The following is a 20,482-nucleotide window of genomic DNA, read 5'->3' on the forward strand; positions in this document are numbered from 1 at the left end:
CACTTCGCCTTATAAATAGGACCGAGGGGTCATTTTCACCGTTTCCCCCCATGCCTCTTCGCATCGTCTTCCTCGCGCCGCTCAGCCTCTAGAACTCCGCCGCCACCATCGACCGTCGTTTCTGCTCTGACCTCGGCCGCTGCATCGCCCTGAACGCACCAGAGAACTGCGGCGCCCTTCCGCTTCCTCACTAGCTCCGGTAAGTTCTCTGCTTTTTCACCATAAATCTGTTCTAGGGTTTCGATATTCCTCATAGTTCTTCCGAAGTTCATCAGTGCTATTCTTCCATGTTCTTCCTTTAATAGATGGACACTTCATGCTTGATACATCTCTTACCGTAGCTTACCTACCATGATCATCACAATCTTTATGCGCAAAGAACTGATCTGTCTGTCAAAAATTGCTTCAGTTCTTCACCCCTTCAAGATCCAATTATTTTTGCTTTTCTGTCTTATCTCTAGATCCGAAAGTTTTATACATCACTGTGAAATCTGTTTCTCCTCGCACCAATATAAGCGATTTGATATTGGATAAATAGTCTATGCCATTAGCCCTCTGATAAACCGGAAGAGCATGTTACCTTCATAATTACGCTCCGGTTTAACAGTGTCTGATCAATCCTGCGCTAGCATTACCTTCTTTCTCATCATACTAGTCTCCGAGTTGTACCATTTATTATATTAGTACGTTTCTTACTCCCTTGTCTCTTGTGTATGATCATGCATAATTTATAAACCGGCCTTTCATTTTCAGTTTGTTCGCTTTGCAATGGCCAAACAGTTCACTGCCTGCAACTGGGCTCGTTCCCGGGTTACTGAGGCTCAACTGGATGAGATGGTTAGCATCGGCTCTCTGCCTAAGAAAACGGAGATCAAATGGCGAGCCCCAGGAACTGAGAATCCTCCAGCCCCAAGACAAGGCGAAGTGGTAATCTTTGTTGACCATATAAGCTGTGGTTTCAAACCGCCAGGGTCCAAATTTTATCGAGATGTGCTTGCCAGCTTCCAACTGCATCCACAAGATATTGGTCCCAATTCAGTCTCCAACTTATGCAATTTCCAAGTCTTCTGTGAAGCCTATTTACAGGAAGAACCAACTGCATAATTGTTCCGGGATTTCTTTCACTTAAACCGGCACACAGAGTTTGTGAATGGCCCAAATACAGAGCTTGGTGGTGTTTCGATTCAAAAGCGGAAAGAAGTGGAATTTCCTCATGCCAAACACCATAGCCACCCAAAGGAATGGAACCAAACATGGTTCTATTGCAGAGACACTTCGCCTGAAGATGAGAATCCCCTCCCCGGCTTCCGAGATCATAGATTATCCAATACTCACCCAATGCCACAACGCCTGAGCTCCTCAGAAAGGGAAAAATATGCTCCTCAAATCACCAAACTCTGGGCCTTTATGGCAAACGGTTTAACAGGTGTAGATTTTGTACGCTGTTGGATATCCTGGAGTATCTTGCCGCTAAGCCGGCGGCCCGGTTTAATGTGAGAATATACCGGTGAGGTTGACGATCCTCAACGCCACTGCAACATCCAATTATCTGAGGAAGAAGTTACTGAAGGTGTAAAGAAGATTCTGAATGAATCGGAACTGGTCTGTAGTCAAACCGGCCTGAGTCCCTTCTACACCAAGAACAAACCGCCTGTTGTAAGCATTACACTTCCTCTTCATCTCTAATATCTTTGACTTATACAAGCTGTAACCCTTCTTCTTTATATGTATAGGGTGATGACCCCTTCTGGAAATGGAAATCCATAGAGAAAGCGGCAAAGCCAACTAGAGACAAAGTGGCCAAGCCCACCCGCCCGAAGACCAAAGCCGTAAAACGGACGTCAAAGCGGAAAACGGCTGACCGGATTAATATGGAGCTTGATGATGATACTGATGACCCAGAAGCTGAGGTAGAACTTGACTCACTTGGCTCTCTTTTTATGCATCTTGTTAACAATGATCTTCCTCGGGAGGAGGCCGAAGCTAGTCAGGATGAGGATGTAGAGGTAATTACCCTTTCCTCCAGTTCAGACTCTATGCCAACACAAAAACCTCGCCAAACAATCCGGAAAGTAAGCTTTTCTCATCCTCTTGCTCACTTGGATCCAACATTTATTTTGAAGACTCAACAGCATGAGGCTCGCCGGACAACTCGGCACAGTGGCCAGCAGGTCACCTCTACCGGTTTACCTGATACTCTGGTTCGGAAGCGACGGTCTGAGGTCTCTCCTACTTCTGACCATTCTTACCCCAAGGCAGGTTATTTCAGACAGCCTCTTAATCCGTCCGATTCAAATTATCAGGTGACACCTCCTTCCTCTTCTGGTGAATCGACAGCAACTCAACTCCCCCCTTTGAAAACTGTGGTTGGGTGAGTTACGAAAAACCTTTCCTTTCAACGCGCCCTACATCTTTTGAACAGGATGTTAACCCTTTTTATTCTGTTTGTAGGGCCAAAGCCAGACCCAGCAAGAAAGCTCGGGTCACCAATCCGCCAGAAGATCCTGTTGCTGAAGAAGAAGAACCAAGAGTTCAACCGGAGCAAACAGGTGAACCGGAAGGCCTCCATCCTGAAACAACATTTGATGATCCGCCCCTTGATGGCCAACATACTGACGAACCCACAGATGTTGAGCCTGCCGCCCCTGATGCTGAACCGGCAGAACCAAACCGGGCTAATCCAATGAAAGACACTGAAATTCCATCATCATCCGCCCAAAATCCTGAAGGCCAAGGCGATGACGTTATTATTACTGGAGCAGGACACAGTTCTCCTGGTCATCTCGTCATTTTGGCTCAGCATAGTGCCAAAGAAGAGCAAATTGCCAGGGATAAAGGTAAATGGAGCAGCGACTTATCAAACTATGCTCATCTTAACGCTGATGAGCTTCATTCCGGCTTCTTGAATTGTCTGCACTCAAACCGGGATTATGAAGCCGGTTTGGTGAATTTGATGAAAGAACGATATGAGGTAAATTCTTGTCCCTTGCACATTGATTTATAGCTGAAATACTATTCCAAGTAGCCCCCAAGAGTCGTTTTATGATTGTCAATCATAAACCGGGTCTTTGTAACACTTTAAGCATCCCATCATTAATCCTTGCCAAGGCGTGTCTTCAATCATAGATAAAACTCATGTTTGAAAAATGAGATAACGTTCTGTAGCATAGCCCCCAAAGGCCGGTTTAACTTGGCAAGTTAATCCGGTTCTTAATCCACACCGCCAGTTTAGAACAAACGTACATTAGCCCCCAAGTGTCAAGGATAATGCCTGCATTGTTCTGGAGACTTGCATAGAAGGTAGTATTTGAGAGAAAATAAGCATTAGTCCCCAAGTATGAAGTGGATAACTTGTTATATGCTTTATACTTAGTGCATATATATGTTGTTTTGTTGAAGATACCTTCAATGTTGCAGGCTAAACTGAGAAGCAAAGATGCCAAAAACTCTGACTTGCAAGAAAATGTGAAGTCGCAACAAGCCGAAGCTGCAAAAGCCAAAGAGGAGCTGACCCAGGCCCTGGCCAGAATGGAAAAATTGAAAGAATCCTTCAATCAAGATCGTGCTGCATGGGAGACCAAAAAAGCCGGTTTGACCAAAAGAGCCATAGATGCCGAGGAAGCCCTGAAACCGGTGGCTGAAGAACTAGCCGGTTTGAAGTGCCAAATCAACGCTATGACTTTTGCTATCTTTGGTAAGTATCTGCTTATGTATGTTGCATCAGTCAATGAATCTTAAAACTGACCACGATGTGGAAAAAATCTTTGGCAGGAACTTGGATCACTCATCTTGGTGCAGATATGCGGATGAAGCTCAAAGCGGCATACACATTGGTTGAGCAGCTATACTCTGGATCTCAGCGAGCCATTAGTACAGCAGCTTATAACAAACCGGCACCAACGTTGATTAAGGAAACCCTTGAGAAGTTGGGCATGTTACAGGCACGTATTGCTGAGTTGAAAAGAGTCGCTGCAAGAGCGGGAGCATTAACTGCCCTTATTCGAGCCAAGGCTTGGATTCCAGATCTTCAAGCGGAGGATATCATTAAAGGGTATCCAGGTGTTAAAGAAGATGGCTCAAACTTTGACAATGATGGTCTTCGGCGGTTGACCAAACAGATGCGGCCAGCGGCCAGCAAATTAGCTGAAGACACCTATTTGTCCCATTTTCAACCGTTTTATGATGCAGAAGGGAAAAGACAGCCGGCCGAGATCCATGAAGTCGAAGAACTTGCGCCTCCGATTCGTAAGCACACTTATGCCCCTGATATTGACCCTTCTGATCTAATCCATGAAGAAGTTGTATTCCGAGCTTTAACCGGAATCGATTGGTCAACGGCTAATTTCCAGCGGCTGGGGAGGGATGAAGCAGTGCGTACACCAACTGATTCGCAACCATCAAACCGTCGTGATGAAGAGTCCTGATTCGGTCGCCGGTTTATATGGCTACTGTGAAAAACAATGGCACTGTTGAGCCGCTTTAAAGCTTCATGTAATAGGATAGCTGAAACTTTGTTTATCTGCCATGCCATCGAGCATGCTTCATATCCCTTTGTGACAATCTGTGTCGCCCTTCAGGATATATTTTATGCATAGTCTATGATGACTTGTCTTCCTGGGTACAAAAAACTTAAAAGTGTCTAGCGGTTTACCACTAAACATGTCATAATATCCAAGAAGTATATAGTACTTGAGCTGAATAATCAAGTGTTTGTACAAAAAATAATGTACAGAACATACCTCATTGAGTGAGTAAACGTGTATACAGCAAAGGTGTTTAACACCAACCCGATACGTTTGATAATCTCATCTTCATAATGCCAGTCTATCTATTAAACCGGACCGGTATACCTACCGGATTTTCTTCATAACACTGGTGATTTAGTCAAACCATACCGGGTCAGTGACCACCGGTTTATAACTGATCATGAGCCAACAGCTGGTGGTTGGAAAGCAAGCCGGATCAAGGATGCCGGTTTATCAAAAAATACTTATGATTGTCAACAAACAAAATTCAAATAGGAAAATATGTGAGGCTTTTTACAAGCTGCCAGGCTCCAAATCGAGGCTTTTCATGGGCTGCCAGGCCTCTGAGTTAAACCATTTAACAAAGCCTTTTAAGATGGGCCTCCAATTAACCAATCACCGTTTTAACTATGACAAGTTCAGGGTCTATAAAAGATTGACTTGTCAAACGTTCAATGGGTCATGCCAGGATTACCTGGATAGGAGTGGCTTACTTGATGAAGGCAGGTTAACCTGGGGTTTTAGGTGAATACACCAGGCTTCCAAGCCGTGGCTTGATAGCCAATTACGAGGGTCCTTTCAAACTCTTTGTTGCTTTGCAAAAAAGAGCCCCCAAGTAACTTTGTGAGCGATGCTCAGCGTGTGCCTATGTTTGAGTTTGTACAGTGCACAATACTCTCTTTGGCTCCACAAATTTGTCCTTGTGTGGCTGAAAATCCTATCAAGAGGTGTAGCTGTGGTTCAAACATGACCAAGCCCCCTATTGATTTTATTTATCTTTATGCAGTTGCCAAATCCGGTTTAACAAAGACTCCGCTTTGACCATTAACTTGTAAAAGCACACATATGATATAAGAAAGAACAGATACCCCGCTTATAACGGAGGCTCCGGTTTATTATATGGTATATACACTGTCATAAATATGTACAAGTGAAAAAGCCTATGGCTTCAAGTATAATAAGGCCGAAAGAGAGCTATGTTCCATGGCCGCTTTGTCTCCTCCTCCGATTGACGTGAGTCTTCATGCTCTCGAACATCAATGAGGTAGTAGGATCCGTTGTGCAGATTTTTGCTGACCACAAAGGGTCCTTCCCAAGGGGGGGATAACTTATGAATATCAGTCTGATCCTGGATGAGCCGGAGCACCAAATCACCTTCTTGAAAGGTTCTAGTTTTAACCTGGCGGCTGTGATAACATTGAAGATCTTGTTAATAAGTCGCCGAACGCGCTGCTGCAAGATCCCGCTCTTCATACAACAGGTCCAGAGAATCCTGACGTGCCTTCTCATTATCAGCTTCAACATAAGCTGCCACACGGGGTGAATCGTGACGGATGTCACTAGGAAGAACCGCCTCTGCTCCATAAACCATGAAGAAAGGCGTGTAACCCGTAGACCTATTGGATGTGGTGTTGATGCTCCATAACACCGAAGGTAGCTCCTCGACCCAACAACCCGGCGTCCGCTTTAAGGGAACCATAAGCCTTGGTTTGATACCCCGCAGAATTTCTTATTTTGCCCTTTCCGCTTGACCATTAGATTGGGGGTGAGCCACTGACGCTAGATCAAGCCGGATGTGCTCACGTTGATAGAATTCTTCCATCTCTCCTTTTGACAAGTTAGTGCCATTATCTGTTATAATGCTATGTGGAAAGCCAAACCGGAATATCACCTTTTTGATGAATTGAACCGTTGTGGCTGCATCACACTTGCTGACTGGCTCTGCCTCTACCCATTTAGTGAATTTATCAACTGCTACTAACAGATGGGTCTTCTTGTCCTTGGAGCGCTTGAAGGGTCCAACCATATCCAGCCCCCAAGTGGCAAACGACCACGTAATTGGAATCATCCGCAACTCTTGAACCGAAACGTGCGCACGGCGGGCAAACTTTTGACATCCATCACATCTTTTAACCAAATCCTCTGCATCAGCATGCGCCGTCAACCAGTAAAAACCATGGCGAAAAGCTTTAGCAACCAACGACTTTGAACCGGCGTGATGACCGCAATCCCCTTCATGAATTTCTCGCAAAATCTCACAACCTTCTTGAGGAGAAACGCATCGTTGAATCGCTCCTGAAACACTGTAACGATGTAACTCCCCGTTGAGTATGGTCATGGACTTGGAACGCCGGATTATTTGTCAGGCCAACCTTTCCTCAGCTGGTAACTCGCCCCGGTTCATGTAATCCAGATATGGGATCGTCCAATCCGGTATGTCATGCACAACTGCCACCAATTGAGCCTCCGGATCAGGAACAGCCAAATCTTCTTCGGTTGGTATTTTGGCTGACGGATTGTGCAACACATCAAGAAAGACATTGGGCGGAACCGGTTTACGTTGGGAACCAAGACGACTTAAAGCATCCACCACTTCATTCTTCCGCCGGTCTATATGGTCCACCTGATAACCTTTAAAGTGACCAGCCATTGTGTCCACCTCTTGCCGATATGCAGCCATGAGTGGGTCCTTAGAATCCCAAGTTCCAGACACTTGCTGAGCCACTAGATCTGAATCGCCGAAGCACTTAACCCGGCTCAAATTCATCTCTTTAGCCATCCGGAGACCATGGAGTAAAGCCTCATATTCAGCTGCATTATTAGTACAAGGGAACATTAAACGGAGGATATAACAAAACTTATCACCTCGTGGGGAGGTTAATATGACTCCAGCCCCCAAACCCTCTAGCTATCTGGACCCATCAAAATGAATAGTCCAATATGTATTATCTGGTTTCTCCTCAGGTGCCTGTAACTTCGTCCAATCGTTGATGAAATCTACGCGTGCCTGGGACTTGATCGCCGTGCGGGGTATATATCTGAGCCCCTGGGGTCCAAGATCAATGGCCCACTTGGCAATCCAGCCAGTTGCCTCTCTGTTTTGAATGATGTCACCCAGAGGAGCTGAACTGACTATTGTGATAGGATGGCCCTGAAAATAGTGTTTGAGCTTCCGGCTTGCCATAAACACCCCATACACCAGTTTCTGCCAATGCGGATACCTCTACTTTGACTCAATGAGCACCTCACTGATATAATAAACCGGCCATTGAACCGGATACTATTTGCCAGGCTCTTTGTGCTCTACCACAATGGCTACGCTGACAGCCCGGGCATTAGCAGCCACATATAATAATAAGGGCTCTTTATCGATCGGTGCTGCTAGTACGGGCGGTTCCACGAGCTGTTTCTTCAGATCTTCAAACGCCTTATTAGCTGCTTCACTCCAGACAAAGTTATCCGTTTTCTTGAGCATCTGATATAAGGGAATGGCCTTCTCTCCAAGGCGGCTGATAAACCGGCTCAAGGCTGTAATCCGGCCGGCTAGACGTTGCACATCGTTAATACACGCCGGTTTAGCCAAGGACGTAATCGCTGAAATCTTTTCCGGATTAGCCTCAATGCCTCTGTTTGAAACCAGAAAGCCTAAGAGCTTGCCTGCCGGGACACCGAAAACACACTTCTCCGGATTGAGCATCATCTTGTAGACCCAGAGATTGTCAAAAGTTTCCCGTAGATCATCTATCAACGTCTCCTCCTTTCTGGATTTGACCACAATATCATCTACATACGCATGGACATTGCGCCCAATTTACTTATGAAGGCAATTCTGAACACATCGCTGGTAAGTTGCCTGGGCACTCTTGAGTCCAAAGGGCATGGAAACATAGAAGAAGGCTCCAAAGGGAGTTATAAAGGTTGTCTTCTCCTGGTCCTTAACTGCCATTTTGATCTGATGATAACCAGAGTAAGCATCCAAAAAACACAAACGGTCACAACCCGCCGTAGCATCAATTATCTGATCAATGTGAGGGAGAGCAAAGGGGTCTGCAGGGCAAGCCTTGTTTAAATCTGTGTAGTCCACACACATGCACCAAGTGCCGTTTTTCTTAAGAACCAGCACCGGATTGGCTAACCACACTGGATGAAAAACTTCAACAATAAACCCAGCAGCCAACAAACGGGCGACCTCTTCACCTATAGCCTTGCGCCTTTCCTCATTGAAGCGGCGGAGGAACTGTCGGACCGGTTTGAATTTTGGATCAATGTTGAGTGTGTGCTCAGTGAGTTCTCTCGGTACACCTGGCATGTCAGAAGGTTTCCATGCAAAGATGTCCTGATTCTCATGGATGAACTCGATGAGCGTGCTTTCCTATTTGGGATCTAGGTTAGCGCTGATGCTGAACTGTTTGGATGAATCGCCAGGGACAAAGTCAACCATCTTAGTGTCTGTAGCTGATTTGAACTTCAATGCTGGATCATGTTCCATGGTTGGCTTTTTTAAGGAGGTCATGTCTGCCGGATCAACTTGCTCCTTATAGAATGTTAACTCCTCCATGGCACAAACCGACTCAGCATAAGCCGCATCGCCTTCTTCACACTCCAAAGCAATCTTTATACTTCCATGTACTGTGATAGTCCCCTTATGACCTGGCATTTTAAGCTGCAGGTAAACATAACATGGCCTTGCCATAAACTTAGCATAAACCGGACGCCCAAATAGAGCGTGGTACGGACTTTTGATCTTCACCACCTCAAATGTCACTGTTTCTGACCTTGAATCGTAGTCATCTCCAAAAGCTACCTCCAAAGCTATCTTACCAACAGGATATGCAGACTTACCAGGCACCACACCATGAAATACCGTATTCGACGGTTTAAGATCCTTATCTGTCAACCCCATACGGCGGAATGTATCATAATACAAAATATTGATACTACTTCCCCCATCCATGAGCACTTTAGTGAACTTGTATCCCCCAACTTGAGGGGCTACCACCAAGGCCAAATGACCTGGGTTATCAACCCGGGGCGGGTGATCCTCTCTGCTTCACAAAATAGCTTGCTCCGACCAACGTAAATACTGAGGTACTGCCGGCTCAACAAAGTTGACTACCCTTTTGTGAAGCTTCTGATCACGTTTGCACAAACTAGTAGTGAAGACATGATATTGCCCGCTGTTCAGCTGTTTGGGATTGCTCTGATAACCCGACTGCTGCTGCTGATTCCCCTGATGGTTGTAACCTCCCTGGTTGCCTTGGTGTCCTTGATTGACGTGTCCGGTTTGATTGCCTGGAAACCCTGAACCGAAACCACCGCCTCCGTAACCCGGCCCATGGAAACCTCCTCCTGAACCGCCGGGCGGGCCGTTGCCATATTGGAACATATTGGAATTCTTGAAATCCCGCATGATATAACAATCTTTCCAGAGATGTGATGTCGGTTTCTCCTTTGATCCATGCTTTGGACAGGGCTGATTTAACAAACGCTCCAAATTGTTGCCTGGACCTCCACCCCTCTGGGCTGCTTGCCTTTACGGCGCTGGCCATTCTCCTGTGCGTTGGTATTTCCGACAAAGTCCAAACCACTGTCGGCCTTGCGCTTACCAGTGTTTCCATGGCCTGCCGGATTGTGTTGTTGGCCTTTGGTATTGCCGGTATTCTTACCCTTCTCCGGTTTGTCCTCCTCTGAATCCGGATCCTTGGTATTATCTGAATCGGCGTATTTAACCAAAGCAGCCATGAGTGTTGACATGTCGTTGCAGTGACGTTTGAGCCTTCCCAACTTCTGTTTCAATGGTTTGAAACCGCAATTACCCTCTAACGTTAGCACTGCGGTGTCTGCGTTGATACGATCTGACGAATGCAAAATTGTCAAGACCCGTTTGACCCAATGGGTCGTGGACTCCCCTTCCTCTTGGACACAAGCGGCCAGATCTACAATTGACATTGACTGCTTACACGTATCCTTGAAGTTCTGGATAAACCGGTGCTTCAATTCGGCCCATGATCCAATAGAGTTGGTCGGCAAGCTCTTCAACCAAGTGCGAGCGGTTCCTTCCAACATCATGGTGAAATATTTAGCACACACTGCCTCGCCCACATCTAACATCTCCATTGCCATCTCATAGCTCTCCACCCACGCCTCTGGCTGCAAATCGGCAGTATAATTCGGTACCTTACGAGGTCCCTTGAAATCCTTGGGTAGTCGCACATTACGCAAAGCAGGAGATAAACATGGTACCCCTAAGGAACTGAACATCGCCCCTGGCTCCACGGAGGCAGTGGGGTGAACCGGAGTATGCTGTCGTGCCTCGTGTCAAGCTGTCAACTCGGCCTCTCGACGTGCGCGGCCATGATCCACAACATCTTGTGCATTAGCACCTCCCCCAGCCGGGTTGTTCCCTCGTGGCGAATTTCGGCGGCGTGCACTACTGGACACGGCCGGTTCGTCTTCCACGTGTCTGCTATAACTCCGGCTTGGGCGGGGAGTGGAGTGAATCCTCTCACGGCTGTGTGAATATGCTTGCGGTTGATTTAGCGCTGTTTGAAGGAGATCCCTGGCCCGACGTGCTTCCACTGCCACTGGTGACTCGCCGTCGGTTGGGAGGGCCGCCAGGTGTGATGCAGCGGCCACACTGTTGTCCAACGGGTTGGAATAATGCCCGGGCGGCGTTGATGGTACAATGTTGTTCCGGCGAGGCAGGTCCGTCGTGCGCGGCTGAACCGGCGCTCCTGCTCCCGGCGCCCCTGCCTGGTTTAGTGTGGGTTGGTTACCAGCCCCTGCGCCTGGCGTGTTGAAAAGATTCTGCGGCTCATAAACCGATGGGAGACATGATCGGTACCTTCTTCTCATGACTTCCTCTGAAGCATTCTGATCCAGTCTAATCTTGTAAGCCTGTGCTTCCAACTCGGCCCGCTCCGTAGCCATCCTGGCGTTCTCTGCTGCCAGGTCCGCCTTGGCCTGGGCTATCTGATCTTTCACTTTGCGATATCTGCATCGTGCTAATCCCTAGCTGCTGCGTCTACCTCCGCGGTCATCAATGTTGCCAGAGCGTCAAACAAATCAGATAAGACTTGGGCCGGAGGTAGCGCCGAGCTTCCTGCCCCTGCTGGTGTGGCCGTTGTTGAACCGGAGAGCATTGCTGCGGTAGTAGATGAATGAGGCGCCGATTGTGTGCCGGCCATGAAGATGGCGGCCCGGTTTGGCAGACCGGGGGAATCCGGAATACTGCTGCCCTCGGATTCTCCCTCAATCCGGCCGTCCTGCAACTGGTAAAGCGATTCGGTTTCTCCAGAAGACTCATCATCAGAGCAGACTACGGTTTCTCCTTCGGACACCGGTCCATCCTCGTGCCCTGATCCATGGACGACACCTACGAAAACATGCCTTGCCTCGGGCTGAACCGGTGAAGGACTTGCACGCCGAGCCGTTTCGATGATGTCGGTGCAGATGTCCGGCTCGGGGGCTGGTTTGCCGATCTTGCCGATGAAGACGTGAATCCCACCAAAGGGGACCCGGTACCCATATTCGATTGAATCGGCCTCGGGACCCCATCCTGCATTGTCGATGTAGAGCTTGCCGTGGCGACTCTTCGTCATCTGGCCCACAGCGTATCCCTTAAGTCCATTGAAGCTGCCCTTCAAGAACTCGGAACCATCATGTGATAGCCCCACGGTGGGCGCCAACTGTCGTGGGTTTGTCACGGCAGATGTCCTCGTGAAAGGACTTAGTTGTGGAGCCATCGCAATGGGTTAGCTTAAAGGGGTTAAACCGGACAAGGGGACACGGGAGTTTATACTAGTTCGGCCCCTTCGATGAAGGTAAAAGCCTACGTCTAGTTGTGATTGGTATTGCTAGGGTTTCGAAGGCCAGGGAGCGAATCCGCTTTGTCTGGCTTTCGAGTTGTTGTTGTCTGTCTCTAAACCGCGGCCGGGTCATCCCTTTATATACATAGGTTGACGCCCGCCGGGCTACAGAGTCCCGAAGTCGGTTTATAAATGTATCCGGTTCAGCCTCTCTCTTTCTATCTTACTATACAAGTTACATGACTAGGCCGGTTTACATTTACATACTGTAACTCACCTTTGGGCCCTCCGTAAAGCGCTAGCATCTTTATGTCTTCATGGGCTTCTAATCTTCAAGGAGTCAACCCGGCTACATAAGGCCGGTTTACCTCCAATAGTAATATCCCCAACACTCGCGTAATGCGGAAAAAATCTCTAACGATTTGAGACCTCCAAAGAGCTGACCGTCTCTCGCCGCATCATGACAGTCAGTTTTCGGCTTTCTCTACTGAGGTGCTCATCCGGGTAAACCAGGGCACAATCGCAGTAGTTCTCCCTTTACTACCCTAGCCGATACAGGAGAACATAAGGTAGAAGCACAGGAGCCGGGCAACCCAACTATTGACCAAAGACATGATTCAGAGCCAATGCATATAGTGCTAAATTCAGGGGGCCAAACTATACTGTAAAAGTGTTCGTACTTTTGTTGCCTTGTTGTGGGGTGCTATGAAGCCCCTGGAAAATTGAAACGTACCAGAGTGTACGGGTGCTATTTGATAAAGTTATCAAAAAGGAAAATAAGAAAAGGTAGTAAGCTAGAGCCGTAAAATTTGGGCCGCAAACTGTTTCCATTATAATTTCATTGGTGCGTTGAAGCGCGTTTATACAAGTAGTGCAATAAGGAGAAGGCTATTTACTATGCCTTAACCAAGGGAGAGCTGCGTGTGGGTCCTGAACACAGGTAAAGGGATCGTTAAAAAACCACCTAAAAATTCCCCAGTACGTGTGTGCTTCTTGTCGTCTTGGTGTTCTTATCCTTCGAAAAGAATCGATGGTCAAGCCGTCAGGAAAGGCCTATGAAGAAGAAACCTGAAAAAAAGAAAGGGAAAAAGGAAACAGTGAAAGTATGTGTGTCCGGGGCGGTCGAGCCGTATTGTGGATCACAAGCTGGTTATGCCTCCATCCATGCCCATGGTATTTTTAGTGCGTAATTATGTACACGCGGCACAATTGCCGCCACTTGGTCGGGACAGGGATGGAGGCAGAATTGCTAGTCGAGCTCTTGACGAGCCAAGTTGTCCTGCTGCAGAACGGCCCGGACTCTCTTGACAGTGTCCGGGGGATCGGCCGCTGAATTAAGGTCCTGCTTGAAAAGGCCGCTTTGTACTTCTGCCGCTAAGGCCGCGGTGTGCTCCTCGGTGCGGAGGGAGCGTTTCGTGTTTCCATTAATTGTTATGACGCCTCGTGGTCTAGGCATCTTGAGCTTAAGATAAGCGTAGTGTGGCACCGCACTGAATCAAGCAAATGTGGTTCGTCCGAGCAGTGCATGGTAGCCACTGCAAAAGGGGACGATATCGAAGATTAACTCCTCGCTTTGGAAGTTGTTCGGAGATCCGAAGAGAACCACCAGTGTGATTGAGCCCGTACAGCGGACCTCTACACCTGGTATGACTCCTTTAATGGTAATCTTTGTGGGCTTGATCTGTGATGGATTGATGCCCATTTTTCGCACTATATCCTGATAGAGCAAGTTGAGGCTGCTGCCACCGTCCATCAGGACTCGCGTCAGGTGGAACCCATTAATTATTGGGTCCAAGACCAGTGCGGTTGAACCGTCGTGACGGATACTGGTCGGATGATCCCGGCGATCGAAAGTGATCGGGCATGACGACCATGGATTAAATTTTGGGGCGACTGGCTCTATCGTGTAGACGTCCCTGAGCGTGCGCTTGCGCTCCCTCTTAGGGATGTGGGTAGCATATATCATGTTCACCGTTTTGACCTGGGGGGGGACTTCTTCTGTCCCCCTGTGTTCGGTGGCCGGGACTCCTCATCGTCATCTTTGCTTTGCGATCCCTTCTCCTTGCTTTCGGCATTTAACTTGCCGGCCTGTTTAAAAACCCAACAATCTCTGTTGGTATGATTGGGTGGTTTGTCTGGGTGCCGTGAATCTGGCACGGACGATCAAGTATGCGGTCCAAGCTAGATGAGCCTGAATTGTTCTTTTTGAACGGCTTCTTCTGCTGACCGGACTTAGAGCCACCGAATCTGGCATTGATCGCCGTATCATCGGTGTTGTCACTGTTGTTTCGACGCTTGTATCTGTTACATCGTGACTTGTCGTTGCTATTTTTGGCTTCTGGGGTGCCGGCGTCGCTTGCATTGTTTTTGTTACGGGCCAGCCAACTATCCTCACCCGCACAAAAGCGGGTCATGAGTGTCGTGAGGGCTGCCATGGACTTTGGCATCTCTTGGTCGAGGTGGCGGGCGAGCCATTCATCACGGATGCTGTGTTTAAAGGCCGCTGGGGCTTCGGCATCCGGACAGTCGACAATCTAGTTCTTTTTAGTTAAGAACCTAGTCCAGAATTTCCTGGCGGACTCTCCGGGCTGTTGAACTATACGGCTTAAGTCATCAGCGTCCGGAGGTCGGACATATGTACCTTGGAAGTTGTCAAGGAAGGCTTCTTACAAGTCCTCCCAGCTCCCGATGGAATTTTCAGGCAGGCTGTTCAGCCAGTGCCGGGCTGGCCCTTTGAGTTTTAGGGGGAGGTATTTAATGGCGTGAAGGTCACAATCGCGGGCCATATGAATATGGAGAATGAAGTCTTCGATCCATACCGCAGGGTCTGTGGTTCCATTGTATGATTCTATATTTACGGGTTTGAACCCTTCTCGGAACTCATGTTCCATGACTTCGTCAGTGAAGCAAAGAGGGTGTGCGGCGCCTCTATATCGGGCCGCGTCGCGACGTAGCTCTGATGGAGTCCGTCTGCGGCTTTCGGCCCGCGCATGACTAGGTCTGTCACGTCTGAATAGAGGCCGTCATCACGTGTCGAGGCATGTCCTCGTGATCTGTAGATCGATCTGGTATGTCCTGCTCTATTGTTCAGGTCCTGCCTAAGGTCATATGTATGACCACGAGCTATTGTACCTCTGCCTTTGCGATGAGGCAGGGCGGGCTGGTGTTCGGCTTGAATTGTCGTTTTATCCCGACCACGTGGTGGTCGGTCAACCGCATTGCGCGATGGGGGTATGTGCTCCGGTGCCTCGTCGTCGAACTGAGGTAGCAATTTGCGCTTCAGGTAGCTTTTGGCTGGGCGTTTAAGGCCATATTCTTCGGCTGCTAGGACATCGGTCCATTTATCGTTCAGCAGATCTTGGTCAGCTTGAAGCTGCTGCTGCTTATTTTTCAGGCTCCTTGCAGTGGCTATTAGCTGGCGCTTGAAGCGCTCCTGCTCAAGAGGTTCCTCAGGCATGATAAAATCCTCAGTGCCGAGGCTCGCCTCGTCCTCAGAGAGCGGAAGATAATTACTGTCCTCCGAGTCTTCGTGTGTGGCCTGTTTACCAGGGCTAACTTGCCCATCTTCCCGTTCATCCTGTTCGGTAGTTGCATCAACGGGGTCTTCGTTGTCTTCTGTGCCTTCCCGAGTGTTATCTTCTCCTATGCCGGTGTTGCTGTCTTTGCTGCGGCGTGACTTGGAGTGGCGCTGCTAACGCTGGCGCTTTGATTGTATCTTGTGAGGTTTATCCTCAACTGGATCTTCTTTGTCATCGTCGCTATTCTCTTTTGGTGCATCCACCATGTATACATCATATGAGGAACTGGCAGTCCAGCGTCCGGTAAACGGCGGGTTCTGGGCCTCTTCTTCTCCGGCATCGTCGTCCATACTGTCGATGTCGTCGGAGCCGTAATCGAGCATGTCAGTTAAGTCTTCGACAGTGGCTATGAAGTGGGCGGTGGGTGGGAAGCGAAATTCTCCGTCATCAGCCTCCGGTTCGAACCGGATACAATTCGGCTGTGAGCCCCCCGCTAAAGATAGTGCTCTTAACAAGCTTAGCACGTCGCCCAAAGGCGAGTGTCGAAAGATGTCCGTGGAGCTGAATTCGACGATCGATGATCAATCAAGCTTGACGTACGCGGACGCGCAAGGTTCGGAACCTGTAGCCGGAGACAAGTCCGTGGTTCCGGTGACATAGATGTCACTTGAAGTTAAGTCTATGTGCGGCTCCAACGCCGCTGAGTCTGCGGCTTCCGCGACGGGGTTGAGCTTCCCGTCTTCAAATGGCGCGAGCTGCTCCGGATCTAGGGCCCGAGCAGCTACAGGTGCTATCTCCTGCGTATGGACCGATGACAGATTGGCGTCATGTTCATCGTGGTGGTAGGGAGCGGCTGTCGTGGTCTTAAATCCGTCGAAGATCAAGTCTCCACGGATATCCGCGATGTAGTTCAAGCTTCCAAATCTGACCTGGTGGCCAGGGGTGTAGCTTTCGATATGCTCCAAATGGCCAAGCGAGTTGGCCCGCAGTGCGAAGCCACCGAACACGAAGATCTGTCCAGGGAGGAAGGCTTCCCCTTGGACATCGTCGTTGTAGATGATTGAAGGAGCCATCAAACCTTTTGACGACGGCACAGTGGAACTCTCAATGAAAGCACCAATGTCGGTGTCAAAACCGGCGGATCTCGGGTAGGGGGTCCCGAACTATGCGTCTAAGGTCGATGGTAACAGGAGACAGGGGACACAATATTTACCCAGGTTCGGGCCCTCTCTATGGAGGTAATACCCTACTTCCTGCTTGATTGATCTTGATGAATATGAGTGTTACAAGAGTTGATCTACCACGAGATCGTAATGGCTAAACCCTAAAAGTCTAGCCTGTCTGACTATGATTATCTATATCCCTCGATCCGAACTAAGACCTCCGGTTTATATAGACATCGGAGGGGACTAGGGTTGTACAAGGTCGGTTACAAAGAAAGGAATCTTCATATTTGATCGCCAGGCTTGCCTTCCACGTCAAGGAGAGTCCCATCCGGACACGGGAGAGAGTCTTCGGTCTTGTATCTTCTCAGCCCATTAGTCCGGCCCATGTCCAATAGGTTGGACGCCCGAGGACCCCTTAGTCCAGGACTCCCTCACCCGGTTCATGAGACTGCGTCCAGTTCGGTCTCCAGAGTAGCGGCCCGATCACGTTGCCAACTGACACGTGCGTGGTGACGAGTAAAAACTGCCAAGAGCACAAGGTGGGATGACCGAGCAATCTGGAGCGCTGAACAAGCGGATCAGACAGTCAAGGTACTCAAATCACTGTGGAGGGCTGTAGGTAGCTCTGTTTTACTGTTTTCTAATATCAAGTATTTCATTTTTCTTGAGAGGATGATCAGGCAAAGCATTAAGTAATCGGAGAAGCATCCCCCAATCTTGTGGGAGACTCTCTTCTTCAATTTGCACAAAATTATATATTTCCCTTAAGGCAGCTTGTTTCTTATGAGCGGGGACATATTTAGCAGAGAAGTAATAAATCATATCCTGGGGACTACGTACACAACCAGGATCAAGAGAATTAAACCATGTTTTAGCATCACCCTTTAATGAGAACGGAAATAACTTAAGGATAAAGGAATAGCGAGTTTTCTCATCATTAGTGAACAGGGTGGCTATATCATTTAATTTAGTAAGATGTGCCACAACAATTTTAGATTCATAACCATAAAAAGGATCAGATGAAACCAAAGTAATTAACTCAGGATCGACAGAGAAATCATAATCCTTATCGGAAATACAGATAGGTGAAGTAGCAAAAGCAGGGTCATATTTCATTCTGGCATTCAAAGACTTTTCTTTCAACTTAGCTAACAGTTTCTTAAGATCATATCTATCATTGCAAGCTAAAAAATCTCTAGCAGTTTCTTCATCCATAACATAACCCTCAGGCACAACAGGAAATTCATATCTAGGGGGAGAATCTTCATCATCACTTTCAACAATATTATCAGTTTCAATAATTTCATTCTCTCTAACCCTAGCAAGTTGTTCATCAAGAAATTCACCTAGTGGCACAGTATTATCAAGCATAGAAGTAGTTTCATCATAAGCATCATGCAAAGTAGAAGTGGCATCATCGATAACATGTGACATATCAGAATCAATAGCAGGTGTAGGTGTTGCAAATTTACTCATAACAGAAGGTGAATCAAGTGCAGAGCTAGATGGCAATTCCTTACCTCCCCTCGTAGTTGAGGGATAAATCTTGGTTCTTTGATCTTTCAAGTTCTTCATAGTGATCAACAGATATAAATCCCAAGTGACTCAAAGAATAGAGCTATGCTCCCCAACAACGGCGCCAGAAAATAGTCTTGATAACCCACAAGTACAGGGGATCGTAACAGTTTTCGAGGGTAGAGTATTCAACCCAAATTTATTGATTCGACACAAGGGGAGCCAAAAAATATTCTCAAGTATTAATAGTTGAGTTGTCAATTCAACCGCACCTGAAAGACTTAATATCTATAGCAAAGTATTTAGTAGCAAAGTAATATGGAAGTAACGGTAACGGTGGCAAAAGTAACAGTATTGGTTTTGTGGTGATTGTAAGTGGCAACGGAAAAGTAAATAAGCAAAGATCAATATGTGAAAAGCTCGTAGGCGTTGGATCGGTGATGGATAATTATGTCGGATGCGATTCCTCATGCAACAGTTATAACATAGGGTGACACAGAACTAGCTCCAGTTCATCAATGTAATGTAGGCATGTATTCCGAATATAGTCATACATGCTTATGGAAAAGAACTTGCATGACATATTTTGTCCTACCCTCCCATGGCAGCGGGGTCCTATTGGAAACTAAGGGATATTAAGGCCTCCTTTTAATAGAGTACCGGACCAAAGCATTAAAAATTCGTGAATACATGAACTCCTCAAACTATAGTCATCACCGGGAGTGGTCCCGATTATTGTCACTTCGTGGTTACTGGATCATAACACATAGTAGGTGACTATTGACTTGCAAAATAGGATCAAGAACTCATATATATTCATGAAAACATAATAGGTTTAGATCTAAAAACATGGCACTCGGGACCTAGTGACAAGCATTAAGCATAGCAAAGTCATAGCAACATCAATCTCAGAACATAATGGATACTAGGGATCAAACCCTAACAAAACTAACTCGATTACATGATAAATCTCATCCAACCCATCACCGTCCAGCAAGCCTACAATGGAATTACTCACACACGACGGTGAGCATCATGAAGTTGGTGATGGACGAAGGTTGATGATGACGATGGCGACGAATTCCCCTCTCCGAAGCCCCGAACGGACTCCAGATCAGCCCTCCCGAGAGAGATTAGGGCTTGGCGGCGGCTCCATATCGTAAAGCGTGATGAATCCTTCTCTTCCATTTTTCTCCACGAACGTGAATATATGGAGTTGGAGTTGAGGTTAGTGGAGCCTCAGGGGGGCCCACGAGATAGGGGCGCGCCCCCCACCCTCGTGGACAAGGTGTGGGCCCCCTGACGTTGATTATTTTGCCATTATTTTTTCTATATTCCAAAAATATTCTCCGTAAAGTTTCAGGTCATTCTGGGGACTTTTGTTTCTGCACAAAAATGACACCATGGCAATTCTGCTAAAAACAACGTCAGTCCAGGTTAGTTCCATTCAAATCATGCAATTTAGAGTCCAAAACAAGGTCAAAAGTGTTTGGAAAAGTAGATACGATGGAGACGTATCAAATATGTGGGAACCAATATGTGTTGGGGAACGTATTAATTTCAAAAAAAAATCTACGCACACGCAAGATCATGCTGATGCATAGCAACAAGAGGGGAGAGTGTTGTCCATGTACCCTCGTAGACCGAAAGCGGAAGCGTTAGCACAACGCAGTTGATGTAGTCGTACGTCTTCACGATCCGACCGATCAAGTACCGAACGTGCGGCACCTCCGAGTTCAGCACACGTTCAGCCCGATGACATCCCTCGAACTCCGATCCAGCTGAGTGTTGAGGGAGAGTTTTGTCAGCACGACGGCGTGGTGACGATGATGATGTTCTACCAACGCAGGGCTTCGCCTAAGCACTGCTACAGTATTATCGAGGTGGACTATGGTGGAGGGGGGCACCGCACACGGCTAAAAGATCAAACGATCAATTGTTGTGTCTCT

General features: G+C 47.6%; 1 protein-coding gene across 1 annotated transcript; it reads left to right on the forward strand.

Annotated features, from left to right (window-relative positions):
• Positions 1-2,036: 2,036 nt before the first annotated feature.
• On the forward strand, positions 2,037-4,110 carry LOC147975028 (uncharacterized). The gene is made up of 5 exons (XM_087520238.1): positions 2,037-2,371; positions 2,452-2,971; positions 3,418-3,694; positions 3,772-3,941; positions 4,024-4,110. Exons 1-5 carry the CDS (start codon positions 2,037-2,039, stop codon positions 4,108-4,110), a joined length of 1,389 nt encoding a protein of 462 aa, XP_087376364.1.
• Positions 4,111-20,482: the final 16,372 nt, after the last annotated feature.

Source organism: Triticum urartu, chromosome 4A, assembly GCF_056163025.1.
Source record: "Triticum urartu cultivar PI428250 chromosome 4A, HENAU_Tu73, whole genome shotgun sequence".
NCBI lineage: Eukaryota > Viridiplantae > Streptophyta > Magnoliopsida > Poales > Poaceae > Triticum > Triticum urartu.

Bases quoted from the DNA above. Each gene is read 5' to 3' on its own strand.
- LOC147975028 (XM_087520238.1), top strand. From the start codon at position 2,037: ATGCCAACACAAAAACCTCGCCAAACAATCCGGAAAGTAAGCTTTTCT. The intron at 2,372-2,451 runs GTGAGTTACGAA...TTCTGTTTGTAG, and splicing joins CCTTTGAAAACTGTGGTTGG to GGCCAAAGCCAGACCCAGCA. The intron at 2,972-3,417 runs GTAAATTCTTGT...TCAATGTTGCAG, and splicing joins TGATGAAAGAACGATATGAG to GCTAAACTGAGAAGCAAAGA.